The sequence below is a fragment of the Herpailurus yagouaroundi genome, unplaced genomic scaffold (genome assembly GCF_014898765.1).
Source record: "Herpailurus yagouaroundi ecotype Mexico unplaced genomic scaffold, PumYag 196, whole genome shotgun sequence".
Classification (NCBI taxonomy): Eukaryota; Metazoa; Chordata; class Mammalia; order Carnivora; family Felidae; genus Herpailurus; species Herpailurus yagouaroundi.
Window position 1 is genome coordinate 15,233,508 of NW_024412427.1, and position 20,070 is coordinate 15,253,577.

Sequence of the window (20,070 nt, forward strand, 5' to 3'; positions counted from 1 at the left end):
CCAAATGAGACTTTTAAATACATAGAACAAACTGAGGGTTGCTGTTGAAAGGTGGGTGGGGGGATGAGCTAGTGGTAATGGGCATTAAGGAGAGAACTTTTGGGGATAGGCACTGGGTGTCATCTGTAAGAGATGAATCACTGGGTTCTACTCCTGAAGGCAAGACTACATTGTATGTTAACTAACTTGAATTAAAAACAAACCAACAATGGGCAGAAGGCACTAATAGACACTTGTCCAAACAAGACATCCAGATGACTAACAGACACATGAAAAGATGCTCAATGTCACTCATCATCAGAGAAATACAAATCAAAACTCCAACGAGAAGCTACCTCACTCTGTCAGAATTGCTAACACAAGTGACAACAGTTGTTGGCGGGGATTCGGAGAACGGGGAACCCTCCTGCACTGTTGGTGGGAATGCAGACTGGTGCAGCCACCCTGGAGAACAGTATGGAGGTTCCTCAAAAAGTTAAAAATAGAACTATACTATGACCCAGCAATTGCACTACTAGGTACTTACCCAGAGGATACCAAGATACAGATTTAAAGGGGTACATGCACCCCAATGTTTATAGCAACATTATCAACAATAGCCAAACAATGGAAAGAGCCCAAATGTCCATTGACTGATGAATGGATAAAGAGGATGCGGTATATATATATAATGGAGTATTACTCGGCAATCAAAAAGAATGAAATCTTGCCATTTGCAACTACGTGGATGGAACTGGAGGGTATTATGCTAAGTGAAATTAGTCAGAGAAAGACAAAAATCATATGACTTCACTCATATGAGGACTTTAAGAGACAAAACAGATGAACATAAGGGAAGGGAAACAAAAATAATATAAAAACAGTGAGGGGGACAAAACAGAAGAGACTCATAAATATGGAGAACAAACTAAGGGTTACTGGAGGGGTTGTGGGAGGGGGCATGGGCTACATGGGTAAGGGGCACTAAGGAATCTACTCCTGAAATCAGTGTTGCGCTATATGCTAACTAACTTGGATGTCAATTTCAAAAAAAAAAAAAAATAATAATAATAATAAAAAAAAATTTAAAAAGTGGGTTCTTTGCAAAGATCAATAAAATTGAAAATCTTCTAGCAATTTTGACAGTGAAAAATATGAAAAATAACACATTATATCAAGAATGAAACAGCATGTCACTACAGACCCTACAGACATCAACAGACTATCAAGGTAATACTATGAGCAACTCTGTGGGAAGAAATTTCATAACTCAGAGAAAATGGACCAAACTCCTCGAAAGCACAGCGGGCCCCCAAGCATCCTATATAAAATGATGAATCTGAGTAGCCATTCAGATTATTTTCAAGTCAAAAAAAGAATTGTGGAGGCCTAGGTGGTTTCACAGGAAAGTTCTTCCAAGCATTTACAGATGAATTAAAACCAAGCTAGGTGCACAAAATAAAGTTACAGAAGAAATTTTTGAAAATCTGAATATAGACCCCATTTTAGATGATAGTAGGAAATTATTTTATGAAGTGTCTAATGGTATATTGGTTTTGTAGAAAAGCCAGTGTCATTAGTCACATGACTACACAATTATGGACTCTATTTGCAACTGGATGTGCATCCATGACCAAGTCATTAGTGGACACAATTCTGCAACTTCTGTATACCTCTAGTTTTGAAAGAAGTTATTTGTTTTCCTCTTCCTATCTATACTCTCCCAGTTGGGAGGGACATGGACACTCAGTGACCCATTGTTGACCCAGCAGTGACAGTGATGTCATAGTGCATATAGAAGGAACATGGGCCTTTGAAAGGTCTTTTGGAGCAAAGACTCCTTGAATCCTGGCTCCACCTGCTTCTGATGTTACATGAGAGAGAAATGAGATATACTTTGGTCATAAAAGGGGGACTCTGTAGGTCCTTGGGACAATGACCAGTTGCTATATCTAATACGTGTTTGTTCTACAGGCTGGTGGTCCCTGTCCTCAGGGACTCTCTCTCTCTCTCTCTGAAAATAAATCAATAAACTTAAAAAAGATTTCTTTATAAAAACAGAAAACCGGAAACTCCAGGTCCTCTGGACTTTCTTCCAGAATTTCAGAGTGGTGGATGCAGACATTTGCTGGGGTGACAATAGAATGTTCTGAAGGAATATAGAATAGGCAGGTAAGAAAGATCGGGAGGAGGGGGTGGCTGGCCTGGCATGGTGACTTAACCCCTGTCAGGTGAAGGAGCAGGAGGCAGACCCTAGCAACAAGATCATCTCCCTCCCTCTGTTGTTTCTTTCTCTAATGCGTGGTTATGTCAAAAGATCTAAAGAGATCTGTACCAGACTCTTACCAGTGGTCATTCTTGGAATGTGGGCTTTGGGGGAAGTCCCGGACCTCACAGCAAATTTCTACTTCGTATCTATAGACTTCTAGATTATTCTATAATGAGCATGAATAACTACTTTACCATGAAAAAAGAAAATATAAAATTAAATGCCAGATTAGTTGACATCAAGGCTCACCCGAGTTTCCATCTGTGCACTGGTCCTTGGTGTAGCCCGAGATCTTGAGTATATGCCTTTTGGTGACTGCCTGCTGCCCATCATGCTGCACCTGGCAGGTGAGCACCACGTCCTCTGTGTGGGTAGATAAATTCACCAGGAACAAGCTCGTCCAGTTGAAGGTCCCATCCTTGTTCTCTATGAGGTTCGAGGCCGTCGAGGCCGATTCTGTTCGGGACACGTTTCCGTTCTCCAACCAGGTCAGCTGGAGGCGCTGGGGGTAGAACTTCTTCACTTGGCAAATGACCTTCACCTGGTCCCCTGTCACGGGTTGCTGGGCAACCTCCAAGGTGGGGGGAACTGAAACAGCACAGAGCAGAAGCTCTGACCTCATGGAACAGACACATCACCGGGGAGGGGCTCGAGAACTTAGCAAGGGAATGACCCAGATCAGTGCTAGGCATACAGCTGGTGCTCAAACACTCAGGGTAGGCTTTGCATGCGAGTGAAATCCCTAAGCACAGTGCCCAGTACACAGTAGGTGCTCAAGGTACCTACTGGTAGCTGCTATTAGGGTAATGATGAGTGAAATCGAGCCCCCAGCATGCATTTGGAATCGAATAACTAGCAAAATCCATGAAATCACCAAGCACGCAGTGGCTGGATTACAGTAGGTGCTCAATAATTGGAGTGGCTATGGGAAAGTAAATCAAACTACCTAGCACGGTAGGTGTTCACCTGGAACTGCCGTTAAAACAGGAGGAGGTGACAGTACCCCTGGGTGCCTGGTGATTGGGAGGGTCTGTCAGGAGGCAGGTTCCAGGGGATGGAAGGCTGGGAGCACGGAGTGGGGGAGGGGCAGGCTGGGAGGCTTGGGGGCCGGAGCTGGGCTTGGGCCGGGGGTGACGGGCATCTACCTCGGAGGGTCTCGGACAAGTTGGCAGTCCCACGAAGAGGAGGGCCCCCCTGCAGGGTCACGTGGGCCACCTCGCAGGTGACCTGGGAGCGAACGTCCCCCGGGGCCAGCGGCAGCGTGGTTGTGCTGGAGATGCTGTAGGAAGCGCTGTCTCCCTCTGGGTCCACGGTGGTCTGGGAGGCTGCCAGCTCCTTCCCGTTTTTGAACCATTTCAGGGTGACGTTTCTGGGGGAGAAGCCGTGGGACTCGCAGGTGAAGCTCACAGTCTGCTCAGGTGTGGCCCTGGCCGTGGGACCCGACACCACGGGGGGAGAGGGTTTGGCTACAAGAGGAGCATTTACGAGTAAGCATGACTCTGGTCATCCTCACCAATGACGGGTATGTGACACTGTGCAGAATCCTCGCATGGATTATGTTTTAGCCCTGCTGATAGTGTTGGGAGGGCAGTGTGGAGACCGACTGAGGCAGGGGCAGGGCCCGCGTGCAATTCGAGCCTCAGTTCAAAGTCCCCGGTGTCTTCTCTGCCAGGGGACCTCCCACCAATCTGGGCACAGGAAGGACATTTCTGGTGGGTGTCACTCTCAGTCTCCACCTCCTCCTCCTACAGTACCCAGAACAGAACTTGCACATAGCAGGTGCTTAGTAAATGCCGAGTGTGGAGGATTCTGGACACATCGACATGAGTGCTATTTGGAGGCAGATGTGAGGATGGGCCTTGTGACTAGCATGTCTCCCAGACTTTCAGTCTCTCATCCTGGGAACCAGAGGGTTGGTCAGGATTGAAAAAGGGAAGAACTGGGAACCTGCAGACCGCGGTTCCAGATTTTCCCACCGTTTATCAGCCGTGGTGTCTTCAGCAAATAGCACAGCCTCTCCAGGCCTCAACTTTCGTGATCTGTGGAAGGGGCTGATTCAGGGGCACCCATAACAGCACCTGATCCTTATCTGCTGCTCAGACAGTGGAGGGCATTCTTACTGACTTGTCACAACCAGGGGAAGGAGCGATACTCACCGCTCACGGTGACCCGGGTGCCTGGTCCAGACTTAAACTCCTCATCGGGGTTCCCTTTCTGGAACTTCACACAGTAGTAGGTTCCCGTGTCTTTTGGGGTGATGTTACTGATGCGGATGGAAAAGTCCAGGTTGCTTCGCTTTGTGATGTCTGTAACAGTTGTTACTCGAGAGGAGTGGGGGTCTCCTCCTCTGGAACTGAAGATTAACTCCCGGCCTGGCCCTGTGCCCCTGAACCACTCGACCTTCCCAGAGGGGAGCAGGGAGGTCAGGGTGCAGTGAAGAGTGGCTGTCTCTCCGGCTGCCACAGACACCGACTTCTCAGGCTGGATCACCCGCAGTTCTGTCTCACCTGCCACACCTAGAGGGAGAACAAAACAGCTACTTATGATCCTTGTGTGATCCTGTCCGTCTGCTCAAGTATTTATCCACAACAGCTTTCACTGAGTGCACACTGTGAGCCCAGCACGCTGCGTGTACACGGCATGTAGCCCTCGCGACGAGCCTGTCACACGGGACCCTGTTACAGACGAGGAAAGCAAAACACAGAGAGATTCGGTAATGTGGCACATGCAGGCGGACGGCCCCAGTCCTCTCTGAAAGCGTCGTGCTTCGCCAAATGATCCTGCTTGTCTGTGTTCTGGCCCCTTGGGGTGTTACACTTTCTGGTCTCTTGCATTAGGTGGGGCCGTGAGACTTCTTTAGACCATTGTGTGTGAGAGGAAGTGATGAATGTAGTTTCTGGGCTGTGTGTTTAACTTCTGGAACCTCTATGGATCAACTTCCCTCCTTCACAAGCAGGTGCACATGCTGGCGTCTTTCCCAGCAGCCTGGATGCTTGAGAGACAGTGATGGGCAGAGCTTTAAACACACCATAAGCATGTAGTTTCATAAGAAGTAAGACATTCAAAAATATGTGGTTTTTTCCCCCTCATAGCGTAATCATTTTAGTTTCTGAATGCTATTGCAATACATTTAAAAACTTAATGCCAAAACCTACAGAAGTTTATTATCTTACAATTCTTGAGGCCAGAAGTCCAATATTGGTGTTGCTGGGTTAAAATCAAGGGTCAGCTGAGTTGCGTTTCTTCTGGAGTTATTGTCTTTGTCTTTCCAAATTCTAGAAGCTGCCCACAATCTTTTTCTCATGGTTTCCCATCTTCCAATCACTCCAGATTCATGCTTTCTTGTCACCTGTCCTTCTTTAACTTTGATTTCCATGCCTCATTCTTATAAGGACTCTTGTGAATATATTTGGGCCACTTTGATAATCTCGGATAATCTCCCCATTTAATAGTCTTGAGTTAATCACTTCTGCAAAATCTCTTTTGCCATGTAAGAGAAAACTATTCACAGGCTCTGGGTAGTATAATATGGACTTCTTTTAAGGGGGGATATTGTTCTTTTTACCACATATGTATCCCCAGACTATTACAGAAACCAGTTACTATAAAAAACCTTTGTATGAGCCATTGTTATACAGGCTAAGAAGCAGGCAACTTACTGGAATCTGGAAGAAAGTCTTTTCAAGCAGTGAACTGGTGAAGTAGTTTGTGAAATAAAATAAGAAATCAACAACAGAACCAGAAACTGGACATTCTCAAATATATAGAAACAAAACAACTCCTTCTTACAAAATAAAAACTTAAGCAAAAAAGAATCACAAGGGAATTTAGAGAACACCTTGAGATGAATGAAAATGGAAACACAACTTCCCCAAACTACAGTCTGCAGTGAAAGCAGCTCTAGAGGGAAATTTATGGCTGTAATGCCTTCATTTAAAGAGAGGAAAGATCACAATTCAGTTAACAACTATGGACCTTGAGAAATCAGAAAAAGAAGAGGAAAAATCAACCAGAAGGTAGCAGAATGAAGGAAATAAAAAGGAGTAGTATCTCTATGCTATATATAAATAAAATGTGAAAAAAAAAAAAAAAACCAACAGAGGGGAACCCTTTTGCACCGTCGGTGGGAATCCAGACTGGTGTGGCCACCTTAGAAAACAATATGGAGGTACCTAAAAAAAATTAATCATAGCACTACTTTATGACCCAGAAATTGCACTACTAGGTATTTATCCAAAGGATACAAAAATGCTGAATCAAAGGGGCTTATGAATCCCAATGTTTATAGCAGCACTGTCAACAATAGCCAAGTTATGGAAAGAGCCAAAGTATCCATCAACTGATGAATGGATAAAGAAGATGTGGTATGTGTGTGTGTATATATACATACAGGCAATGTATATAATACTATATACATATAATACACTAATATATATACTATATAGTAACATACAATATACATAGTAAATACTATAATACAATGTATATGAATATGGGCACTTGTTGGATGAGCACTGGGCGTTGTATGGAAACCAATTTGACAATAAATTATATTTAAATAACAAAAGAATGAAATCTTGCCATTTGTGACGACATGGATGGAACTAGAGGGTATTATGCCAAGTGAAATAAGTCAGACAAAGACAGATACCAAATGAGCTCACTCATACATGGAATTTGAGAAACTCAACAGATGAACATAGGGGAAGGGAAGGAAAAATGAGATGAAAAGAGAGAGGGAGGCAAACCGTAAGAGACTCTTAAATACAGAGAACATACTGCAGGTTGCTGGAGGGGAGAGAGATGGGGGGATGGGTTAAATGTATGACGGGCATTAAGGAGATCACTCTTTGAGATGAGCACTGGATGTCATATGTTAGAGATGAATCACTGGGTTTTACTCCTGAAGCCAAGACTACAGTGGGTGTTAACTAACTTGAGTTTAAATAAAATCTTAGAGGAAAAATAAAACCAATATCAACAGCCAAAACCAATATCAACAGTCAAGACTCAAGTGCATTTCTCTAAGTGAGTGGTGACCAATTCAAAAAGGAAATTACCAAACAATTCCGCTTGCACTAACATCATACTTAGTAGTAAATTGTTTTCATGGGGATGAAAGGCTGTACACCAAAAAGTGTAAAACATTTTTGCTGAAAGAAATGAAAGAAGACATAAATAAATGGAAAAACTTCCTCTGTTCGTGCATTGGAAGACTTGATATTGTTAAGATGTCAATACTACCTAAAGCGATCTACAGATTCAATACAATTGTTATCAAAACCCCCATGGCAGTTTTTTTTTTTCAGAAATGGAAAAGCCTATTCTAGAATTCATATGCAGTTTCAAGGGTCTCAGATCACCAAACAATCCTGGAAAAGAAAATAGTTGGGAAACTCATACTCCTTGATTTAAAAACCTACTACATAGTATAATAATTAGAGTACTGTAGTACTGAAAAGGAATAGAGATATAGAGCACTGGAATTGAATGGAGAGCCTAACAATAAACCCTCACATATATGGTCAAATGATTTTCTGTTTTTTTTTTTTTTTTAATTTTTTTTTCAACGTTTATTTATTTTTGGGACAGAGAGAGACAGAGCATGAACGGGGGAGGGGCAGAGAGAGAGGGAGACACAGAATCGGAAACAGGCTCCAGGCTCTGAGCCATCAGCCCAGAGCCCGACGCGGGGCTCGAACTCCCGGACCGTGAGATCGTGACCTGGCTGAAGTCGGACGCTTAACCGACTGCGCCACCCAGGCGCCCCAATGGTCAAATGATTTTCAACAAGAGTGCCAAGACCATTCAGTGGGGGAAAGAGTGATCTTTTCAACATGAAAAGAAACACGGGAAAACTGAATATCTACATCCAAATAAAGAAGTTGAACCCTCACCGTACTCTGTATAGAACAATGAGCTCAAATTGGATGAAGGAACCTAAATACAAGAGCTAAATCAATAAATCAATAAATCAACCAAATTTTCAGAGAAAAAACTGTAGGGAAAAATTGTGATATTGGATTTGGCAATGATTTATTGTATAAGAAACCAAAAGCAAACATAACAAACTAAAAAATATTTAAAATGGACTTTATGAAAATTTAAAAAAATTGTTGCAGGGGGTCCCTTGATGGCTCAGTCCAGTATGTGCCTAACTCAGGCTCAGGTAATAATCTCATGGTTCATGGATTCAAGCCCTCCATTGGGCTCTGTGCTGGTGGCGCAGAGCCTGCTTAGCATTGTCTGTCACTCTCTCTCTTTCTGTCCCTCCCCTACTTCTGTGCTCTCTCTCTTAAAATAAATAAGTAAATTAAAAAAAAAAACAAAAACAAAACTTTCAGGCAGCAGAGGACAAAATCAAAAGTGAAAGAGAACTCACAGAATGGGAGGAAATATTTGCAAAGCATATGTCTCAGAAAGGATTAATAACCAGCATATAAAAAGAACTCATACAATTCAACAACGAAATAATGAACAGCCCAGTTGAGAAAAAGGACCTAGGACTCCAATAGACATTTCCTCAAATAAGATATTCAAGTGGTGAGTAAGCACATGAAAAGATGTTGGACATCACTAGTCATTAGAAAAATGAAAATCCAAACGACAGTGAGATACCACTTTCCCTGAGAATGGCTTTTACCAAAAACAAAATAAAGAAAAACCAAAATACATACAAGAAAATGAAAAATCAGGATAAAAGGATTGGGTAAGCTGTGGATAAGTTGAAACCATCGTACATTGTTGGTAGGAATAAAAAATGGTGCAGCCACTGTGGAAACTGGTATTTTCACTAAAATTGAAATATAGAATTTACCATATGATCAGAATGTTCCATTCTTAGGCAAACACCCCCCAAATTACTGGTATGTACTCAGATCTTTGTCCATCCGTGTTCATAACAGTATTTTTCATGATAACCAAAAGGTAGCAGAAAAAATTCATATCTATCCATAGATGAGTGGATAAAAGGTGTTGATGTAGATATATACAATGGACTTCTTCTATTCAACCTTAATAAGCAGTGAGAGTCTGATATGTACTATACAATGGATCAACCTAAAAAAATATCACTTTAAGTAAAATATGCCAAATACAAAAGGACAGGCATATGATTCTACTTACATGAAGTATCTATAAGAGACAGATTCATAGATACAAAAAAATAAAATAGAGATTATCGGTGGCTGTGGGGGAAGACGGAATGGAGAATTCTTGTTTAATGGATGCAAAGTGTCTGCTTCGGTTGTTGAAAAAGTTCCTGAAATGCACAGTGGTGCTGACTTCCCAACTTTGTGAATGTACGTGAGGCCACTGGCTTATACCCTTAAAAATGGTGAGAGGGTAGATTTTATGTGATGTGTAGTTGAGCATAATTAGAAATATGGCTTCAGAGAAGGTGATCGCCCCATGTAGAGCCTTTGAGTTGGACTAAATGGCTCGAGGACAAAGAAAATGTATTGTTCCAGGGACTGGTAGATTTGAGAAACCTGTCCTTGAAGGAGGACATAGCACCATGGGAACACCTAAACAAAGGAAATAGTAGTCTGCAAATTTTTCCGTGTTCTGAAAAGAGTTGTGGGAGGTGGCCTATGTTGGGACCTTGAGTTCTACATTGAAGGGACACAGTCATTTTGGGGGCATTCATTTCACTGCAAGTGCAAGACTTTACAGTTGGATTTCACTGCCTAAGTGACTAGCCAATCTCTCGAGACATAGAGAAATACAAAATATTTCCTTCCTTGTGAAGTGTCCTAAAAACTAGGCAGGCATATAAATCAGAGGAGAGGGCTACTGGAAACCACACACACATACATCCTGTGTTCTTTTCTATTTCTTAGCTACTCAGGGAGAAAAGGTGTGGTTCGCTCTTACAGAGTGTGAGCTGGTAAAACCCTGCACTGAGCACAATTTGAAACCAACCATGCCTCCTAAGGAGGGTACATGCTATCACAGGCAAGTCTTGGGTGTGCCAAGAGCATCAGGTGGTTTGATCTGTAAGTCTGGAGAGGAAAGTTGGGGTCAGGAAGCCGAACTGCTAAGACAAATGGGAAGAAATAGGCATGCATCTTGGGGAAGGAAATGGAGGGAACAGGGGAGGGAGGAGGTGAGAGGGATTAGAGGGTCAAGAGGAGCCAGGGAGAGGTGTAAACTCTGCCATCTGTGTATCTGTAATCCTCATATTTCCATGTCTGGCCCAGGCCTTGCCCTTGAACTCTGGATTTGTATGTCTGACCAGCCACTCACCACTTTACTTCGATAGAGGTAAACTTCTCACAGTTAACTCGTCCCAAACTGAACTCGGTTTCCAATACGTCCTTGTACATCTCAGCTGAGGCACCTTTATTCTCCCAGACGCTCAGGTCCAAACCCTCGGGAGCCTCTCTTTCCACCCCAAATCCTATGTATCAGGAGATCCCCTTCTGCATGCACCCACAATCTGACCTCTTTGCCCTTTCTGTCCTGGCTGCAGTCCTGGTGCACACCATATGTACGAATGTGGGAAGCTCTTGAATGCTCTAGTTCCTTCTATGTATGCCATGTGATAGTCTAATCTCAACCAAATCCTAGAATAAGTTAAAACTCATGTCGCATCATGCCACTTGTGTCTTCAAAACTTTGCAATGGCAACCGTTTCACTCAGAGTAAAAGCCCAAATCCTTGAACAGAGCGGGAGGGTCAGGGCATGTGCACATGCTGTTCCCATGCTGTTCAGGAAGGCTTTTCTTCCAGAAGATCACATGGCCCACACCCCCACCTTCTTATAATCTTGCTCAAATCTCCCTTCTCAGTGATGCCCACCCAGGCTGCCTCTTTATTTAAAAAAAATTTTTTTTAATGTTTTTATTTATTTTTGAGACAGGGAGAGACAGAGCATGATTGGGGGAGGGGCAGAGAGAGAGGGAGACACAGAATCCGAAGTGGGCTCCAGGCTCTGAGCTGTCAGCACAGAGCCTGACGCGGGGCTCGAACTCACGGAGTGTGAGATCATGATCTGAGCTTAACCGATGCTTAACCGACTGAGCCACCCAGGCGCCCCCAGGCTGCCTCTTTAAATACATCCTACCCTAAAGAGTCTCTCATTATCTTAGCCATCTGTACTATTGTGTTTCTTCTAACACTCATCGCTTTCTGGTATGTTGTGTTATTTGCTTAATTGGTATATCTGTCGTTTCCAGTCTTTTTGTTCATCATGATATAACTTCCACGAGGGCCACTACTTTCTCTCTTTTAATAACCAGTACTCCGTAAGCTCATGTAACAGTTCTTGGCACCTTGTAGTTATCCAGTCAATATTTATGCAATGCGTGAATTTGCATAGGGCAATCCCTTTCTGAGAACTTGGAGTCTGTTTTCGGTGGAGAATTTCTCAGGAAATTATGAGAAGCCGAGTGTCCCATGAAGATGTCTTGGTGAAAACAATCATTTGCATATACCCAGGAAGCAGAAGAGCCCCAGAGAAGCAAACCACAAATGCTGTCACCCACACTCGCCTTCCCTACACCCACTGGCAGATCTGCATACTTCAAGGGATGGATGTGGGGCCACAGGGTTTGAGAAGAGCAATGGTTAGACCCGTGAGATCTAGACTCAGACTGCCTGAGTTCAAACCATAGCCCTGCCTTCACCACGGAGTGACCTTGGACTTTTCTGTGCCTACTTTTCTTATCTGTAAGCTAAGGGACAAAAATGTCTACCTCGGATACAAAGATCCTAGGAAATAACAGACGCGTGCATTTCCAAGTGTGTGTGGCACAGGGTGAGTGCTCAGGAAATTGGAAAGTGATTATGCACGAGATTTCCTGAGGCCTGGAGGCATCAGCCGATGCTAGATAATTGGGATCAGGATATAAGTACCGGTGTAGATCGCATAGGCAGGAATCTCCACTTCTTGTATCCCCTTTTCCCCTCTTCACTCTGATCCAGCATGGAAGAGGACCACCAAGGCAGTAATACACAAAGTTCTCATCGTTTCACCCAGAAAGAAGTTTACTTGCCTTAAGAGCTTGGTGGAGAGTGAGCAGTAAGTTTAAAGAAGTAGAAAAAGAGGGTGACTAGCTGAGAGGCAGCTAACCAAACGTGTGTTCAATGTACATTTCACGCAGAGTGGACGTGATGTGAAGGCAACAGTAAGGAAAGCACTTTCAAATATCCTGTGTGTGTGCACACACCCGTGTGTGTACCCTTCCTCATGCCCACTCCTATGTGTACACACACAAGTGCATTCCCAAGTATACATGAAGTGTGGCCCAGCATGCTAGCATACAGATCACTTTGAGGATTTCATGAAATTGTTATACATGTTGAAAGCTCAGTAAAAGATTTGGTGCATGAGGATCACCCAACACATCGTTAACCAGAGTTTGGGAGGACACACAGCAGAACTGGAACTCTGGAGACCTCGGAGTGTGGTAAGTGATGCCTCTTCTTCTGTTTCCCTCTCTGTATTTTCTGATGTTTGTTTAGTTGGCCTCCACCGAGAAGCCGAGCAGCATAACACGGTGGAAAGAATGAACCGCGGAGCTGGGTGGCCTGGATGTGAATCCCGGCAGATACACTGACTTAGGTAGCTGACATTGGGCCATTAACTCTCTCTGCCTGAATTTCTCCATCTGCTGATCAGGAGTACAGTCCTAGCTATCAGGCGGGGGTGTTGTGAACATTAAATAATTTAATACATACACTTGTCCTTGTGGCTGATGAAAGCACCCGCTGTTTGGATATCACTGGTAACCAGCTTCAGGTGATGGATCCATACACACAATGCTCCCATCCCTGATTTCCTGCCCTCAGATGACACCCAGTCCTTGGCCTTCTGTGGCAGCCCCACACAGCACACCTGTCCTTACCTGGAGGCCCTTCAGGTCCAGGGATAGGGCGAGGTTGAGGAGGTAGGGAACGGGGATTATACCTCAAGGCGATGCTTACCTGTGAGTCCCAACAGCAGAGGCAGCAGCAGGTAAGAAGGAGGATGGGGCCCGGAGGCAGGGGCTGACATTGTGGAGGTCTGGGGATCCTGCTCTGTGCAAATGTGTGTGCTGGGGAGAATAGGCCCTCTGTTCTGTAGAGAGGAGAAGCCTGTCTCCTCCCATGATTAAGAGGAAGTGCCCATGATGGGGTGACGTGGCTGTCAGTTAGCAATCTGTTTCTAGATTGTGAAATAGAAGTCAGGCAGAGAAGGCCTCCCTTGCTGAGGGATCCTGTCACATTTCAGAGAGAGTGGAGAGGCCCGGGAGATCATGCTTCCTCCCTGCACGGGGCCTCTCCCCACTCTTGAGGCCCCAAGTTGGGTATAGAGATTACCGAAGTCAAATGGAGCAATGTTTTCTTTTATAGATTGTGCTTCCTGTGTCTGATCTAAAATGTCTATGCTAAACCAAGGCCATGAAATTCAGTTTTGTTTTTTTCCTATAGTTTCTTCTAGAAGTTTTATAGGTAGCCTTTCAATTTACGTCTATGATCCATTGATCATATTAAGTTGTTCTTAGTATTTTTGTGTATACTGTATAGTCACATTATGATAAAGTAATATTTTTTAGACAATATTGTTTTGTTTATGTTATAAGGAAACAGTCAAGAATCTTCTCCTTCTTTCTACATATGAATATCTAATTGTTCCAACACTATTTGTTGTAAAGACTATCCTTTCCACATTGAGTTGCGTTGGCACATTTTTCAAACATCTCTTGACCAAATAGGTATTATGTATGGGTCCAGTTCTTTTTTATTCATGCCAGGGCAAATTTTATTTCGGAAACATTTAAAAAATTTTTATTTTTAGGGTTGACATACAGTGCTGTATTAGTTTTAGGTGCACAACACAGTAATTTGACAATTCTGTGCATTATGCAACACTCCCATGGTATGCCTAGTCACTATCTGTCATCATGTAACATTATTCCAATACTGTTGACTGTATTTCCCTGTGCTGTTCACTTAAACCTGGGGTTTATAGGGCAAAGTAGTTTTTTGTTTTTTAAGTTTTATTTAAAGTGTAGTTAGTTAACATACAGTGCAAGATTGGTTTCAGGGGTAGGTTTCAGTGATTCATCAATTATATTCAACCCCCAGTGCTCATGATAACAAGTGCCTTCCTTAATACCCCAAAGCCATTTAGCCCACCCCCAACCCACCTTCCTTCATCAACTTTGAGTTTGTTCTTTATCATTAAGACTCTCTCATGGTTTTATTCCCTCTCTTTGTTCCTTCCGCTCATATATGTTCATCGCTATTATTTCTTAAATTCCACATATGGGTGAAATCATATGGTGTTTTTCTTTCTTTGACTTTCTTTAGCTTAGCATAATACATCTAGCTCCATCCACATCATTGCAAATGACAAGATTTCATTTATTTTGATGGCTGAGTAATAATATTCCAGTGTGTGTGTGTGTGTGTGTGTGTGTGTGTGTGTGTGTGTGTGATCTTTTTGGTTTATATTTGCAACTTAATTGTATCAAGAATTTAAAAATTGATATTGAAGGATTTAACACAAATACAGACTCCTTACCAGTTTATTAATCCCAGAAATGATAAAGGTTGAAGGAATAGGGAGAAATTCTTTTCATATATGTGTATATATTGCATAGTTATTACAATATTGAATAGTTTACTCGAAAAGAGTTACTGAAGTCCTTCTATACCTAGACCATATACTAGATTAATAGATACACAGAGAGAAATCAAATAATAGTTCTGTTCTCCAAAAGAATCACCAACATATGACAAACTTCCAAGATATATCACTATATTTCTCTATTGGCTTTTTGACAGTTTGCAAGAAAACACATCATCCCTGGAGAAGTGGCACTTACGCGTCTGACAGAGCTAGACAAATAGATTCAGTCATATGCTTGGTTCAAATGTGGATAGAATCTCTGCACATGGCAGGTAATAGCTACCAAGTCCGAGGAGGGTGAAGCTGGAACATTGTCCCTGTAGGGGGAACTGACACAGCCCAGAGAAAGCAGACAATTACTATAGAAAGTCCACTGTGGGAGCCTGGAAATTCCTGGAGATGGGTCATCTGCCCAGGGTCTGCCCCAGTGGAGGATTCAGGTACTTGTTAACAGATTCCTGCATAGGTAAATGCATGGCTGAATGAGAGTGTGCTTTGAGTGAATGCATGCTTGATGCATGGTCGGATCGAGGGATGCATGCAGAAAAGAATGAATGGGGTTGATGAAAGCCTCAGAATCTTGCTCTGTCCTTTTTTTTTTCCACTTTGGCCATGTAAGATGCAAAGATGAACATTAAATACCATTTAAAAACCTACAGGTCAGGTGACTCACTCTACGATTTGGTAATTCTAACATTTTAAGATTCACAGACTCTACATCTTTTTGACTCCACGATACTGAGATTTTACATAGGAAGGAACCAGGATTTGGAGAGGTTCAGTAATCTGCCCGAGGTCACAAGTGGCAAAGCTGGGGTTACACCAGACACAGCTAGTTTTACTGTCCTGCTAGTCAGACACCCCAACTTTCAGGCTCTATCCATTTATGATTCCTGGCTTCTGAAATTATGATCTAACGACTTCTAGAACTCTTTTCAAGTGGATTTTCAGCTGTGCAGTAGAATGTATTCACAATGAGGAAAAACGGCATGATTGTTAAATACTATAAGATGTTATATATTTCAGTAGAATTCATATGAAGTCACAGTATGACATAGGCTAACACTAAGCCAAAGGCAGGGAGACTGGGTTGTGGTCCCTACACTGACACCACAGCCCAATGCAGGGAAATGGCAGGGAAGCCACATGTTTCAGCTTGAGCGAAAGATGTGAATGTTCCATGGCCAGTGGATGGCATGGAATGTGATTGGACTTGAGAACATTACTGAGGAAAGCTAGTTTTCCCAGAAGAACAGACGGACACCCTAATGACACTGTATTTGATGAAATTAATGCAAATTGAGCAGCAGGAAACACTGGTTGTCCTCAGAGAATCAGAGAACAGCAGAGCTGAGGGTAGACCAGGGCAGACCAGGGAAGGATCAAGTGCCAGGAGAGAGACTCAACCCCTCCGGGACAACTAATCCAAACGAGACCTGGGAGCGGGTGACACACGAGAACCTTCCTGCGGGTGTCTTGGCTCCCCAGAAGCCATAGGAGTAGACCACAGCCACGTGTGGATTTCCCGTGTGGGGATCGATGTCTTGACTGCGTTGTGGTGACCCTTCAGGGAGCTGTCACCAGGCCCCGATGACATTCCAGTTAGAAATGAGTGAGTGGAATTGCGCAGGCTTGTAGAGGTTCTGCCTGCCTTTGGATCCCTTTGTTTTGTCTCAGGAGATACTAAGCTTGGGGGCTACCTTTCCCCGTGTGGAGATCCCATCCAAATCCAGAGGATTATATGGGGCTACAGTGTCTGTGATTTAAGTTTGGAGTCAGGAAGTAGGCCAAAAAAGACACAATGCATATTCTCGAGCTCAGCTTTGTCCCTAAACCTCAGAAAGGCCAGGCAGACTTGTAGGCTCAGTTTAACAACTTTTTGGACCATTCGGTGCACACATGTAGTTGCGTTTAACCTACTTGACTATCTTTTGAGTTTGGACTTTTTCTGGCCCTGTGTTCATGTTTTGGTAGTTGGGTCATCACAAAGGGCATGGTCTGTCACAGGGCTTCATTCAAGAGTGGGCACAGGGCCCAGTCTGAAAGAAGAGCCATGTATAGAATCCCAGCCTACAAGGTTGTTTGTGGGTGAAGGGGCACGGTGTCCAGTGCGTAGTGATGATTTGGTACATGCTTCAGATTTTGAAACATTTAGTTTTACAAACCTAGGGGATGGAGTTTCTCAGGCTGTACTCACCGTTCACAGACACAAGGGGCTTGAACCAGATACCTACGACACATCAGGGTGCCCTGTTGTTAACTTCACATGGTAATAGGTGCCCCCATCCTTGGGTGACACATCACTGATGTGGATGGAATGGTCTGTTTGGTTGACCTCTGTGTTTTCCACTTGATTTACTTGGGGGAATGGGCTTCTGGAGGAAGGGAGTGGAGAGATTCTAGAAATGCTCTCAGAAAGTGATGGAACCAGCATGTTGGCTTGTATGTCACACCGGAATGGGCTCTACTCAAGCACAATGCTTGTGTCTGGAGACTCTCAGCCCACACAAGACTGATGACCCTTAATGTCCACGAGTCCATTGCCATGCACTTACTGCCAGGGCTATTTTGCAACTGGTTCATTGTGAGCCCTGTCTCCTCTTAGGGATCTACAGGATGTTAAGTTCAGGAGGGTGGTTGAGCAAGAGGAGCATGCAGAGCAGGCCGAAACTGCCCATAGGAGATGACAAGACTCCCCTCTCCCAGGGATGTCACCATCCTCTCACATTGTCCTGGAATGACGATTTCCATGCTGGGAAGCCATCCATGGCCCCTACTGAGCATCTTTCCTGCAGCCTCCAGCATCTCCCCCTTCCTCCAACCTCCAGGAGACTTCACACCTTCCATCAGACTCTAACCTCTTCAGAGACTGGGATATTTCATGCCTTGATGGTCAAGGGCAGTGGATTTGTAACCAGATGCAATCAAGGTTCTAATCTTGAATCCACTTCTTGGTGACTGACCTATATATCTTTTGACTTTGAGATCTTCATTTGTATAGTTCAAATATTCAACCCTGAGCTCATAGTCTGCACTCAGACATTCTCCTACTCTTTCCACCCTGTTCAGTATGTTGGCACATCCTCTATCCATTTGGTCAAACCAAGAAGTAACCCATGTTCTGCATCCTGACTTGTCCACTTTCATCTGCCTGCTAGAGGCCCTGTTAGTTTTACCTCCTAAATATCTATTTTACCTCCTAAATATCTATTTCTCCATCTCCATCATCATCGCTTCCCTCAGTGAAAACTATTACTTCCTAATAGGCTACCCCCATCTTGTTTTGCCCGGTGTAAGCTCTACCTTCTCCTTTGTCCAAGATGTTTTCTACAACACACATCTGATTATACTCCTTCTTGCATAAGCAGTTTTGTGGTTTCTCATTGCTTTTATATACCCAGAGTGTTTGGTATATGATATATGGTATATTTTGTAAGGTATATGGAATATGGGATGTGGTATGTGTTATATGCATATGGTATGTGGCAGTGTAAACAATCCATTCTTCCAGGAGTGGCTTGGTCCCTAGAGACAAAAGGATCCCCATCTTTTTCTGGTACTGGTCACAATGTCTTGTTCACCTTAGCTTCCCTGGGCAACAGATGTTGTGATGAATATTAACAAGCAGGTCATTTTCAGGGAGTACTTTTTTTCCTTTTTTTTTTTTTCAACGTTTTTATTTATTTATGGGACAGACAGAGACAGAGCATGAACGGGGGAGGGGCAGAGAGAGAGGGAGACACAGAATCGGAAACAGGCTCCAGGCTCCGAGCCATCAGCCCAGAGCCTGACGCGGGGCTCGAACTCACGGACCGCGAGATCGTGACCTGGCTGAAGTCGGACGCTTAACGGACTGCGCCACCCAGGCGCCCCCAGGGAGTGCTTTTAAGAACAAACCTGTGGAGGGGAGCAGAAGGGAGCAAGAATGTTTAGAAGAAGCTGATCTGCAGTGAGGTCTCAATGGCAACCTCAGCTGATCTCCCGTGTGTTCCAGAGTTAGGATGTTACCAGGGATGACCTTGGGCATGGTAGCTCTCCTCACCTGAGGCCATCCTAAAGAGGGTGACAGGAGAGGGCCACGTCCTGAGACCTGGTATATCACAGCATCCACCTTGCTCTGCAGAGCCCCTTCCAACTCTGTTCCGTGGGTTCAGGACATGGATTAAGTGCCCCCCACATCAGGTCTTAAAACTACCCTGGGGACCAGAGTTCTCTGTTCACACCTGGACTAACCTGGGCTTTACTACTTGGAAGCATTTAGAATGAGTATCATGGGGGACTGGGATTCATCTCCTTCTGAGATCTCGGAGTGCCTGGCTCTCGAGTGAGCTCTGGCAGAGGACAGAGGAAGGAGGAGAAGGAAGCCCAAACCCGAAGTGAAATGAAACCTGAATATTAACACGAAATCTCCCCACCATTTCTTTCCTTAAATTTTCCCCTAAGGGAGCTCAAGAGGCAGAGAGTCAGCTGAAGACAAGATGTTGCAATTTTTTTTTTAATAGACTTAATTTTGTGAAATGGTTTTACATTTAGAAAAAACTGCCACAGTCATACAGAGTTGCAATATACAGCTTCACACAGTTTCCCCTCTTATTAATGTCTTACAGTAGTACGGTACATTTGTTACCATTAATGAATCAATATTGGTACCTGCTCATTAAGCAAAGTTCATAATTTATTAGATTTTGTCTTGGCTTGTGCTGCTGTAAGAAAACACCATAAACTGGATGTCTTGCACAACAGGAACCAATTCCTTCCATTCTGAATCTTGGAAGTCTAAGATCAGGGTGCCAGGATATTGGGGTTGTGATGTTTGTTTACCACAATTGCAAAGCAGGTGGTTATGTTGTCTCCTGGTCCCCCTGCCCCGCGATGAACCCGGGTGACATTGTATGAAAGTAAAAAATGAAAAAAGGGGATGGGGACCAAACTGAACGTGTGTAGGAGAAATGAGAAGAGCTGAGGCTGGAGCTGAAGTTCAAAGTCAATGTGAGTGGGGTTCATCAAGACACAGAGACCTTCATGGGAGTGCTGCCAGGGGTACCGTTTCCAGAGTCTAGATACGCAGCCAGAGGAGGAGAGTGAATGCAAACTTACCACGTCACTGAGGAAAGTGGGAGGGGTGGGGAGACGATGTCCTAGAAGTTGTGACACCAGAAAATGTTCACGAATATGTTGTCAGGCGTTCACAGCATTGGAAGTG

At 43.9% G+C, this 20,070-nt stretch overlaps 1 protein-coding gene and 1 long non-coding RNA gene across 2 annotated transcripts in view; one reads left to right on the forward strand and one right to left on the reverse strand.

The window, feature by feature from the left end:
• Nucleotides 1–13,560, reverse strand: part of LOC121012384 (signal-regulatory protein beta-1-like) — a 19,430-nt gene extending 5,870 nt beyond the window's left edge. Inside the window, exons 1-2 of the mRNA XM_040447483.1 lie at nt 13,178–13,560; nt 4,405–4,764 (exon numbers count right to left, since the gene is read on the reverse strand). Coding sequence (XP_040303417.1) covers nt 4,405–4,764; nt 13,178–13,247 — 430 coding nt within the window. The 5' untranslated portion in view covers nt 13,248–13,560. The remainder of the gene's footprint in view (nt 1–4,404; nt 4,765–13,177) is intronic.
• Nucleotides 1–15,193, forward strand: part of LOC121012389 (uncharacterized) — a 19,377-nt gene extending 4,184 nt beyond the window's left edge. The window contains exon 2 of the long non-coding RNA XR_005782080.1: nt 15,023–15,193. This is a non-coding gene — a long non-coding RNA (uncharacterized LOC121012389). The remainder of the gene's footprint in view (nt 1–15,022) is intronic.
• The last annotated feature ends 4,877 nt before the right edge of the window (nt 15,194–20,070 follow it).